The sequence below is a fragment of the Orbicella faveolata genome, unplaced genomic scaffold, assembly GCF_042242905.1.
Source record: "Orbicella faveolata isolate gen_17 unplaced genomic scaffold, um_ofav_v1 contig_35, whole genome shotgun sequence".
Taxonomy (NCBI): domain Eukaryota; kingdom Metazoa; phylum Cnidaria; class Anthozoa; order Scleractinia; family Merulinidae; genus Orbicella; species Orbicella faveolata.
In genome coordinates this window covers 30,360,001-30,372,336 of record NW_028301564.1, presented here as the reverse complement: position 1 = coordinate 30,372,336, position 12,336 = coordinate 30,360,001, and the positions used below count along the sequence as shown (strand labels likewise).

Sequence of the window (12,336 nt, the reverse complement as noted above, 5' to 3'; positions counted from 1 at the left end):
TTTCTTTAGTCAGCTAATAAAAGCTCGCCTCCTTGTCGGCGAGCTTTTATTAGCTGACTGAAAAAAAAAAAACGTTGTTCATTCAATCCTTCACCTACTACACCTAGAAATTAACAATCTACTTAGCCTAAATTGCCAATACAAGAACCTGTTTTCCCAGACTTCAAAAAATGTAGGTTTTTACACACGGGTTTTTACTGTATCACCCAGCCTAGCCCGTCCCACCCCATGCGTCACCCCTGACTTTTCTTGACTCAAACGGATTTCGATGTCATCTCTGGTTTCACTTGCTTATAGCTCAACAACTCATTCTTATTCTCTTGCAAGTAAATGAGGGTACCGGTAGACCAGCAAAGCGTGGAATAATCTACTTCATCAGTCACAAAAAAATGTATCGATACCTGCCGTAGTGTAAATCTTCAAGTCGCTCAAAATTTTATCTGGATCTTCTTCACAGACACTTCCAAACCGTAAAGAAACAGCCGCCATTTTGTTAATAATGCACACTGTTAGGCTACTCACTATCTACAAAAATATAGATTTATCGGAGCAACGTAGCCAATAACTTGGAAACGGTATTGTTGATAAGACGCTGGTAGGTTTATGCTAATTCCACTGTAAATTGGTGTCCCCAGACTCTTTATGCAGGAAACCATCTCGTAGGGCTTCAAAATTAATTGCAGTTGCACTCGCTAAAACACAGCAGTTGTAAGTCTTTCCAGACCATTCCACATTTTCCGCAGTTGAACGAGTAAGTGCATGGTCAATCATATTTTGACTGGCTAAACTTACCGACCTCCTGAGTCCTCCGATAGTACGTCAGACTCTGTGCACGCAGTCCCACCCCTCGTCACACCCAGTTTCTATGGACCTCATTAGTCAGCTTGGGCTCCACTTCTTGCCAAACGTGAATGGACTAGGATCGGAGTGTGTACGTGTCATGAGTGTATTTTCATTCCTAGTTACAAATTACTTACGTATAGATCATTATCCCAAATTTATCTATCAAGTTATACATATATAATTGGACAGGCTTGACGGGACGTTTGGGTAAACGAGAAATCCCGTGCCAAATGAGGTCAACTGGGAATTTCTCGTGCTCCGGGGAAAACGAGAAAATTCTTCACGGGTCTCAGGCGGGTGTTAACAGTTTTTCGACTCTCTTTCGAGTTCTCCCAAACTGTTAAGGGTGTTTCTATATATTAAGGCAGAGAAAATGTTTCCTCAGTACTGCTTTTATAAAACACTGAGAAAAAGAAAGAAAATCACAATAAGGCCTTCTTGATGTTCTCAAACAAATGATTAACAAAGAAAACTGATTTAAAAAGGAAATAGTACCATTCGCAAACTTCAGTGAGCGTTACGGGGATGAGTGTTTTAAATATTTCCACCCAACTGGTGTTACAAAAGGACATGAACTGTGCCTGGAAAACGACAAGTAACAAACATAACAGGACATGACAAAATAAGGTTAGAATAACAGAACAGACCGGCGACTGATATATGCAATAATTAAATTCCATCTGGCTATTAAAAAGAGCCGAGGGAACGCCCTCTACCGATAGGGGGCAGGTATGACTACCTAAATTAAACTAGTCTATCATATGATCGCTAAACTTGAGGTTAGTTGTAGTTCAATTATTTTTTTCGTGATGTGTTGTTAACGTATAATCTGTACAGCGGAATTAGAAAAATTATTTTCATTTGTACATTGCTTATAAGTGCACTAAGTAACTAAACTAAGAAACGTCTTAAATTTTTCCGCATATTTCTTAACCACAGGAACTGCCAAAAGTCCGTGAACTGTTTGACTGAAGTGCGAGCAAGGAACGTATATCAACTATATCATATGAGTAACAATTATTCCACGAGCGCTCGGTAGATATGAGATGATAGACAGCCAACGAGACGCATAACACTGAGTTGGCTATAACCATTTCATCGGTAACAAGCGAGAGTGGAATAACTGTTTTATTAAAAACGCCCCCAAAATGCAGAAAACTAAAATAAAATAAAATAAAAAACGCCCCCCAAAATCACGCATACGCTTATCATGTCGAGCGTGGTATAATTGCTAAAATACCATGACGGACTAAGCCAATGAAAACTCTTGAACTGCATTATCTAATGATGCACTTTTTAATAATTGTGTATATTAACTCAACTTAGAAAATGTCTTCAGGCGTCAATTAGAATATTCATCTAAATGACTCTTAACAAGTGGTTGTTTAAAAAACCAATCATATGACGCAAAAGGAAATATGTGGGGTTATAAATCTCACGATAGACGGCTTACGCGAATTATTTTTAACTTCCATTGTTCAAGTAAGAATATATGCGAATGTTAACAACATCTGCCTGGTTGTATTGAAAGACTGACAGCCGTTAGCGAAGTGTCCATCAAGCCACTATCGCACGTACGTAATGGAAGAAGAAATTTCACTTAACCCGGAAAAACTCGACATAACAATCGCACGGAAAGTGTACGATGAGAACCTTCTGGCCTCAGCTCACGGTTACTCAGGCTATGAGGAGTCACGAGACAAGAAACAGTATTTGCGCTCTCTTCGTGAAAAGCTTGCTTCATGTTCATGCTCTGCGAGTGGTTTTTGCTCTCTCCTTGCCCGGCTCGCTCCGATTCTTCGCTGGTTGCCAAAATACAGCGTGAAGAAAGATTTGACAGCAGACATAACTGGAGGAGTCACAGTGGGAATTATGCATATTCCCCAAGGTAATATTAAAAAATACATTGAGATATGAATGATAAAATAAGTAATACTTAGGGAAAGAGGCGCCAAGTATCATTATCATTCTAATTTTTGTACATGTGTTTTGTTTTGTTCAACCGGCGAAGTTGCTGGGCTTTCATGCAACCTTATTACGTAATTTATTTCACGCGATTTAAAAACTATAATTGTCGCTCGATCGAGAAACCTTAAAATTTGTAGAATTCAACCGAATTGATTCTTTCCGTAAGTTGAAACCTTGTATAAGAGCGAACTGGGAATAAAGTTGGTCAGTATTTTTTGTGATAGAAGTTCATATCCTTGAGGTTATCATTTACTTTTTTTCTTTGTAATATTTTGAAGTTGATTTACAGTTAAATAAAAAGTTGTTGATTTGTCGACGATGGAGGCGATAAAACAATATTGGTACGACAGTAGTACTTCTTTTCAAATTTTGATATTCAATTTGTTTACACGGTTGAACCAGTGGTCGTATTTTGATATAGTGACCGCGTGATGACGAATTCATGATCGTGTGATGAGAGACTCTCTGCCGTTGGGGAAGTTGCTTCTCAGTTTGTTTGCAAGTTTGTTGAGTTTCGCACTTTCTAACAAGATGCAATCCAAGATATGTTACAGAGAAGAGTTCAACAGATGCAAAATCTATCGCATGGATGGATTTGCCTTGAACTTGGAACTTTTGAGGAATTTGCAGCCGCTGTGCTGCCCCGGGTGTGCTGCAAACTTTGGCCACCCGCACCAAGATATGTTTATCATCATGTGATCACTTTTTTTGAATCACGTGAATGAAACCAACGGTGGGTGAAACGGCCTGAAAAAAATAAAAGCCATTTCAAAGGACGTCTGGGATCAATAGTATTGCTGAAAGTCGGACCCGCACTTAACGAAAAGCGCCCTCATTATATTTTATATCGATCTTCTCGTTCTTACATCATTTGCATTTGTTTGGAATCACTTGCTTTGTGTCTCTTTCCTTTTTGAAACCATTCGACAAGTTAAGGTTATGAACTTGGATTGGTCAGCCTGCTCAGACGTTGTATGCGATTAATACGTGACATTATGCTGTTAGCGATTGCGTGACAATTTTAGCCGTTTATAAGACAATGTATGAGAATGCTTCGAAAATGCTGCGTGTAGAAAACAATTTGAATAAAATGGCTTACCTTATGTTTGCGTTGCGTTGTTTTGATGTCTCTGGGTTCCTGAAGGTGGTTTAGAGCCATTTAGGCGAGTTTTACTTTCTGACGGTTTAATTGCTTCTCTTTAGGGGAAGCAAACCGCCAGAAAGTAAAACTCGCCTAAATGGCTCTAAACCACCTCCAGGAGCCCAGAGACATCAAAACAACGCAATGCAAACATAAGGTAAGCCATTTCATTCAAATTATTTTCTACACGTAGCATTTAGAGTAATTTTCGAAGCATTCTCATACATTGTCTTATGAACGGCTAAAATTGTAACGCAATCGCCAACAGCATAATGTCACGTATTAATCGTATACAACGTCTGGGTTGCCTTTGGTGCATTTAGCTGCTGTATTTGTTTTCAGCTTATTTGTTCTCACCTGCAGATGATATTCAAATTAAGCTTCGCAGGTGTTCTCGCTTCACGCCGGTTTGGTGACAGTAGAATTTACGAAGGTGGAAATCTTAAATTACTCTTTCAGTCAACAAACTGTCAGTTGAAATCGGCCGGACAAACGTTAATTACACCACAGTCGGAACCCTTGCTAAGGCCACCCTCGGGGTATTGGGACGTAATGGGGGTTCGTCAGGAATTAGCACCGGACTTACAGAAACGTCAATTTATATTTAGTCAAATACAAACAATCCTTGAAGGCTTGTGCTGCACTACTTGTTACACACAATAAAGCCTATCACTGTTTTCCTGATGCACTTGTCACGAAAATACTATCTCCTTTAAAAAATACCATCACAGTTTTTTTACCATCAGGTTATTAGTTAGTTACATGGAAGCACGTCAACACAGGCATAATAAACGTTTGTTTGAATGTTTTTCTTAATTATCAGTCGACACTTTCTTTTTCGGACGCAAGTCTGTCATCGCCTCTACCAAAACAAAAGCAGACTTCATGTGTTTAGGGGTAAGGACAAGAAAACCCCTCGTCGGGACGACCAAAAGTTGGCTCATTTACAGTATTTTACGGACAATATTTTCAGGACTTTGAATTGATAACTGGCCACTTAATTGGTGGCTGCTTAATAGAGGTTTGACCTTATCTTTTATAATGTACGATGACTTCATCTCAGCTGATGCCATAGTGTGTTCCGATATATCTGGCGAACATCAGAATAAAAAACACCGACCAACACAGGGCCGGTCTTACTACGTTGTCAGCTTTTTAACAATTTATAAGCTACATCAGGAGCCCATTAGATTTATTTTAACTGTTTACGACTGAAGTGGGGAAAACATACACCTTGTAAAATGGTAAAATTTGGAAGACAAAGATAAGAAGTATTCAGATCGATATTTAAATCTCTGTTTACGTAAACTTAATTTAAGAAAAGTAAGATTGTATAATTGATATCGCAAGTAGAACTGGACAGTCTCTCCCGCGTTTAAAACAGCTCTTGATATTAAAAAGATATTGATATTGATATTGCTAAGTCATGTGATTACGTAGATCCGGCATTCAGATTAGGCGTGTTACGTCACTAGCAGGAGTTGTACACGGTATGATGGTCTTCTGCGAGCTCTCGGGCTGTTTAGATCTCTCTACAGATCACTGAGTAAAAAGATGTTTAACTCTCCCCAGCTTTTTCCGCAAAATTGATGGGCTTCGAACCAATTTCCGCTCCACAATTTTCACATACATTGCATGGTAATCGTTGACTGAAACACTCTTGCGCATATAGGCACCCTCTTACGACTCCTACCTGGCTAATTTCCGGTCGGTTCGAACCTCCTTAGCTTGCATGGCAGCCCGGGCGGGGGAGCGGGGGGGGGGGGTAGTCCCAGAAAAATTGGGTGGGGGTGTGCGGCCCGCTTCCCAAAACCCTTACCTTACTTATGACCAAAATCTGCGATTTTCCCTACCCTGTTCAAACCCCTGGTTTTTAGACCTGCCTTATAATTAGCTCCCTAGTTCAGACCAATGTTAAATTGCCGTAAAGATAATTTGTGAAGGGCTTTTGTTAACTTTCTTTTCGATAATGATGAAAAAGCGGCTTCTTCTTGAAAAACATACCCACATCAAGACCAGAGTGCAAAAAACATACCCTATTTATGACCAAACTCGCCTAAATCGATATCCTATTTATGACTAGATGGCTGAAAAACCATATCCTTTGGGGCCGCACATACCTATATAACCCATATAGGAAAGTACAGCCCCGGGTGTTGCAGATGCTTCCTACAAGAGGTAAATTTCCGTCTGTAACGCGGCTAAACCTCCTCGGCCCTCTGCGCCACTACTAGCTACCGCCAAAGAGAAGAACTCGGAAATGAGACTCAGCTGCCTGGTTGAAGCAGCACAAAGATTTGGGCCAAAAAACGCTTGGGCCAAACGAGAGTAGACAGTTCATCACAAAGTAACTCCCGTTGTGTTGCCGATGGCTTGAATCTGTTGATCTTCATTTTCCGAGCATTAGCAGCGATCATACTCTTGATCAGTAACCCGAGTGCGTCCCGAGACAACCCGAGATAAGACTTGTGGTTAGCTTTATCTTTTAACAAATCTTTATTGAGTGTTATTTAAAATTGATATTTCTGCGGGGCGTGAACAACAAACAGGTTGTTTCACTCACGCACCTCGGAAGCGTGACTTAATCGTGACTCGCGTGACTTAATCGTGACTGTCTCCTGACTTCCGTCAAACTCAGAAACAAAAGACATTGATGTTGTCTTGCGTGACACAGTAGTTGTAGTTGCCGTCATGAACATCAATGGAAGAGGTTTCAATTCATCACCAAACACCAGACATAATCATTGCACGGAAAGTTCGCGATGAATCCTTTTTCGCTGGAACACACTGTCGTTCAAGCTGTGAAGAGTCGGTGAATGTAAAGAGCTACTTGCGCACTGTGCAGAGAAAAGTTTCTTCGTGTACGTGTCTGACGGTGAATGGTTTTTGTTCTTTCATTAACCGGCTCGCTCCCGTTCTTCGCTGGTTACCGAAATACAACTGGAAAAAAGATTTATTGCCTGATATAACCGGCGGAGTTACAGTGGGAATTATGCATATTCCTCTAGGTAATGTTATAATTACTCAAACATTAGTCTTGAGTGGTTTTATACAAAGCAAGTCCCACACGACCAGGATTTTTCAATGTCTTGAACGACGACTTGAAATACCGATTGTAGCCTAAATGAATTCATTGTCATTTATCATTCGAAAGGCCCAGAGGGTGATAAAGCTGGTTGCTTTCTTATAAGCTTAGGTTTACGTGTATCAGATTTAGATTAACGTAGATTTACGTGCATCAACTATAAAGACGTAATCTTTCCATTGAACGTTTATGGATTGCTTTGAAAAGCAGTGTAATCTAATATTTTGGGAATATTATCGCTAAAAAGTAACCTTACTGAGCTGTAGCAGTAAAGTGAATGGCACTATTGCGATAACAACAACTGTTACAACAACAATAACTTTGAGTCATTGGTAGCCATGGTAGCCCTCAATTGGCAAAGGAATTCTGGGCGAGCTATGTAACAAGGGATCTATATTATTGAGCTCACCGAAGATACTTACAAATTACAAATTGTACCGCCGGTGTCGGCTTTTACAGTTGTTTCAATTGCTTTTCGTTCTAATCAACAGCATATAAACCTGTGAAATGAATCAGTCGCCACGCTGATACTCCTTTGGTCAAGAATGCGTGATCTTTACCTCTGCTCGCAAAGCAGTTTTATCCGAATCCGTCGTTAGGAAAAAAGATGGCGACTGGTATATTTACTTAAGGTATCAGTATACCCCAAAATTGACCATTTTTCAAAAAAAAAAATTTCTTTTTTCGCTCTTTCAGATAGATCTTATTGCGATCCTTCTTTGAAAAAAAATATGAAAAAAGATTGATTTTGTGTACAGTTACAACGAAAAACGTTTCTTTGCATAATTATCTCTAATTGACAGCTGTCAACGGGTTGTCACGAGAAGTAAACTGGCATTTTAAGTTGCCTGACAGCTGAGATTGGCGGGCGCGTATGAACGATTACCAAACGTATGAACGATTACGACACGGTTTTTTAAAGACAGCGATGTTGATCGCGTCCTCTCGCTCAAATCCGACCGGAAACGAACTTGATTAGTGAACCTCTGTACTTTGGGGAATGGGGCGCTATATTCGGAATTTTATTTTAGTGATATACCTTCGTAATCTACAATTCTTAGGCTTTCAGAAAATGAGTACTTTACTGGGGTTAGCGTGAAACGTCCGACCGTAAAGCGGCGCCAACGAATGATTGTAATTTGGGTATACTGTAACGTTCTAAAACCTTCAAACCTAGCACACACAATGTCGATAGCACAGTGACAAATACGGCAAAAATGTGGCTTCCTGGTACTTTACGGACTCATTAGGCTCGCATGGTATTGTGTTAAAATATACAGCCTCCATCTTTTTTCCTACGGAGGATTACGTCACATCCAGAAACAGGATGTCTGTGCACTGAACTCATACACCTGCATCATTAACATAACATTACTATGGACGACGGGAAACTTTTTCCAATGGCTACAATCATGCTCTTTAATCCAGAAAGGAAATTATCTTGCCATGACCACCGTTTTGGGGCTGAAATCAAAACAGTTCAAACACAAAACGGCAAATTAATTTCTCCTGTCTAATGAGCAGATATTATATCTGGATGTGCAAGTTGAGAGATGAAATTCCCAACCCTCCACAATTTTTGCGCCTCGTAGAAAAAACTTATGAAATCGAAACAAATGAGCTCAACCTTCAACCTGAAAAATGGAAACCTCTCCTTGGCCACTTTTAGAGGGCTAAAGGCACAAAAATTACAAAACTCAAACCGCCTGACCTTACGAGCAATATTACCATTACTACCATTACCATCATAATTGTTATCATTATTATTATTATTATTATTATTATTATTATTATTATTAAGTAAAAAATATAGATTGGTACACATTGTATTCTATGATTTAGTGATAATGTAATATTATTTCAGATGTGTACAATGTGGGAGTCATTAAATTCCAGCTTTGGAATGCAAAAAAAAAAAAAGAAAAATACTATGGACGACAAATGTACAGTCTCTGTTACTTAGCCCACGAGCAGGATTTCTATAATTTTTTTTCGACATTTTTATTTTTCAGGACTCGCGTTCGCTATGTTGGCTTCCCTTCCTCCTGTGACGGGACTTTACACCGCTCTCATCCCAGTGTTGGTTTATATGATCATGGGTACATCACGGCATTTGTCTGTAGGTAAGGCTAAAATTCTCTGGTGGTAACCACTCGAGAATATGTTTTTCAGTAGGATGGATCAAAAAGGTCCCACACCCTAGGAAGTACAACGGCTCAGAACATGATCTTCAAAACCCCGTTTTCTCTGCATAAAAACAATTAAAAAACAAATGAATTCCAGACAGTTCTTGGAACGTAACGTCTCATGAACCTCTCGTTTAGATCATTTCAGGCTCTGATTCTTAGAACGTTGACAGTCCAACCCTCTAAAACAGGAAGTTTACTTTACGGCTTTCCTGGACGCCTGTAAATGTAACTGATACTCTAGTTTGTGACGCGATAAAAAGGAGAGAACCGCCCAAAAACGTCTGGACAAAAATCTTGCCTTATCGCAAGGATCAGATACGAAAACCCCCTGACTGATGTACACCCGCTTTTTCATTCGATCATCCCATCTTACACATAATAATGACGTTACTGCAAGTTCTGAATGATGAATAAAATTTCCTTGGCAGTGGGATGAATAACCAAATAAGAAGTTAGTCTTTTAGTAACCTATCGCGATTTCTGATGATAAATTTTAATTCAGTAAAAACTTCTTAGTACCTTCCGTTGCGTTTTGTAATACAGTATATAGCTACGCTCACTATAGTCAATAGAGAGGTGAACTACAGAAAGTCTAAGTGACCCTGATTTAGAAGGTTATTTGCAACATTGATGGACGTTTGCTGTTGTCACGTGACAGGTAGTTTCGCGGTCATTTGTTTGATGGTGGCGCAGGTGGTCGAACGTGAAGTAGGTTCTCTGCCATTAGAGCCGAGTCCTACTCCTGGAAATTCTTCGATGTCCAGTCCCACCCCATCGGGTTCTGGTGGTGCCTTATGGACACCCATGGACTCAATGAAACTGGAAGTCGCTGTTTCACTTTCGTTGCTTGTTGGCATTATTCAGGTAGCGTGATCTATTTAATGTTTTATTTAGTTGGATCATGTTAAAAAACCAAACAGGCTCCCGGCGAGCGAGAAAAAAAAAAAAGAATTCGGCGAACGAAGCGCCCGCCCCGCCCCGATCGCTTCGCTCTCCAAATTCTTCAGTTTCGCGCTCACCGATTTTTTTTTCTGTCCTCTTCGGGAACCTGTTTGTAGGCTAGTGTAAAGCAGTTCGTGTTCCAATGCTAGTGAGGAGAACAACTTATCTGATTGGCACTAAGTTTCTTGACTGTGGCTACGCAAGATATTATCAAGAGTAAGGCCAAACACACTGCAAACTATTTCAACACAGTACAACGGTAGGCAAAACTGATATGTTTATCGCTAAAAACTAGAAAACAGACGCCGTTGACTACTAAACATGCTTCGTATTTTACACATAACTCTCGAGAATAAACAACCTTGTGAAAAAACGAAAACGGAGGCTTTTATGTGAAAATAGAGTTATGGAGAGAATCTCTCGTTTTTGTTTTATTTTTTCTTCGGCTAACAACGCTTCATGTATTTCAAACTTTTTCTTACATACAATAGACAAATAACCGGAAACACTTTGTTGTTAGGTTGTCATGGGAGCGGCCAAGCTGGGTTTTGTGGCGACGTTCTTGTCAGATCCACTGATTAGCGGCTTCACTACAGGATCAGCGGTGTTGGTGGTAGTCAGTCAAGTAAAACATATTCTTGGACTCAAAATTCCGAAGATTACTGGACCACTTGCGTCAGTTAAGGTGCGCGGGTATCAGACATAAACTTATTACGTGGTTTTACAGATATAGCCTAGAGCGGTTTTCATTTGAGTGTTGTCAAACCAAAGTAATGATTTTGGCCAATCACAAAGGACACACACAGTCTTGTGAACCAATCAAAACTCAAAGCAAATTCATGTAGCAGACGAAATGCACAAGAAAACATGTGTGAGCGATTCGCGATTGGTTTTGGTTTTATTTCTGATTGGATGACAAAGTGGCGCCATCTTTTTAAGCCAATCGCGTAGCCTTTTCTAACGCAAAACCAAATTAGACGTGAATTACTTTAGACAGTCTAGTCAAAACTGCACTATGAATTGGTTTTCCGTTAATTAGATGCATGGCCATAACCACAACCACTCAACAGGAAGCACAACCACCACTACTACCATTACTACAACACAGTGCAACACATTTGAGGGACTTCAGACCCAGTTACCCAGACCTTGGATTCCAGCCCCGTTAGTACACCATGTTAACTCTAATTATACACTAATTCAACATTTATTAAGCTTAAATTTAAATGTGGTTTATCGCTTCAGATTGTCATTTTTATGTTGAAAAATATCACCTCAGTGAATGGTGGAGCCATCATCACCGGCGTACTCTGTCTTGGGGTGTTGATTGGACTAAAACAAGTGAATGAAAGATGCAGGAACAGACTGAAGCTTCCTATACCGGCAGAACTTCTTGTGGTAACAATTTTCATTGTTCGGGTTTGCTTGCGAAAGGTCTTGGGAGGTTGCAAACTGCCGCAATAATCGTTATCTAGAGGATGATGTCAAAGAAATAAACTTACTTTCTGGTTCATCCTCGCTTTTCTTTAAAAACCCGACGTTTTATGGTCGAAAGGAAAGGGAAGGGAAACAAAGGAAGGGAAATAAAGAAACCTTATAATGCATGATTTCGGTGAGTTTAAACGAGGCTGGAAGAGCCGTGTAAAAATAGGGTAATTGTTATTTAAATCCCGCTGGGACTTCAAGATTTAAATAATAAGGAAAAACAAGAAAGGAATTCTGGTAGTTGTAGTCAAATGACGACAACGTGTACAATCAGTTAGGAAGGCTGGGGGACATGCTACCCTGACACTAGAAGTCCACAAATTGCAGGCGATTAATTGATATCTTTTAAATGTATTTCACTTTGATTGTTAGAATATCATGTTACAGCCTGAGTCTTTCTACTAGATCGAGAAACCTCCTTCCAGTTTCCTTTCGTGCAAAGAATCTTGCGGTAAAATCAGAGTCTCCCAGATCGAATTGTAGCAGTTAGTGATCTTGTGGGAACTTAGTCTGCTGGTCGGGTACTTCTTGGAGTAAACTGAAAGGGTCACACTGCATGGGAGCTGTCTGCTGGTAGCGTTTATAATAGCCTGAGTTACAAAGATAAAAGAGAAGGGGTAGGGGAGGTGAAAAACGCGGGGCAGATCCATCCCGCTTCCCCGTTTTACACCCGTTACACACAG

General features: G+C 40.0%; 1 protein-coding gene across 3 annotated transcripts in view; it reads left to right on the top strand.

The window, feature by feature from the left end:
- The first annotated feature begins 2,297 nt into the window (after nucleotides 1–2,297).
- Nucleotides 2,298–12,336, top strand: part of LOC110050449 (prestin-like) — an 18,793-nt gene continuing 8,754 nt past the window's right edge. For 2 of the 3 annotated variants that reach the window (XM_020756370.2, XM_089273144.1), the window contains exons 1-5: nucleotides 2,298–2,731; nucleotides 9,050–9,160; nucleotides 9,885–10,090; nucleotides 10,689–10,853; nucleotides 11,414–11,566. In XM_020756370.2, the coding sequence (XP_020612029.2) occupies nucleotides 2,425–2,731; nucleotides 9,050–9,160; nucleotides 9,885–10,090; nucleotides 10,689–10,853; nucleotides 11,414–11,566 (942 nt within the window). In that variant the 5' untranslated portion in view covers nucleotides 2,298–2,424. Of the gene's footprint in view, nucleotides 2,732–6,599; nucleotides 6,961–9,049; nucleotides 9,161–9,884; nucleotides 10,091–10,688; nucleotides 10,854–11,413; nucleotides 11,567–12,336 lie in introns of those variants that run through there. The other variant, XM_020756372.2, reaches the window with a different exon arrangement.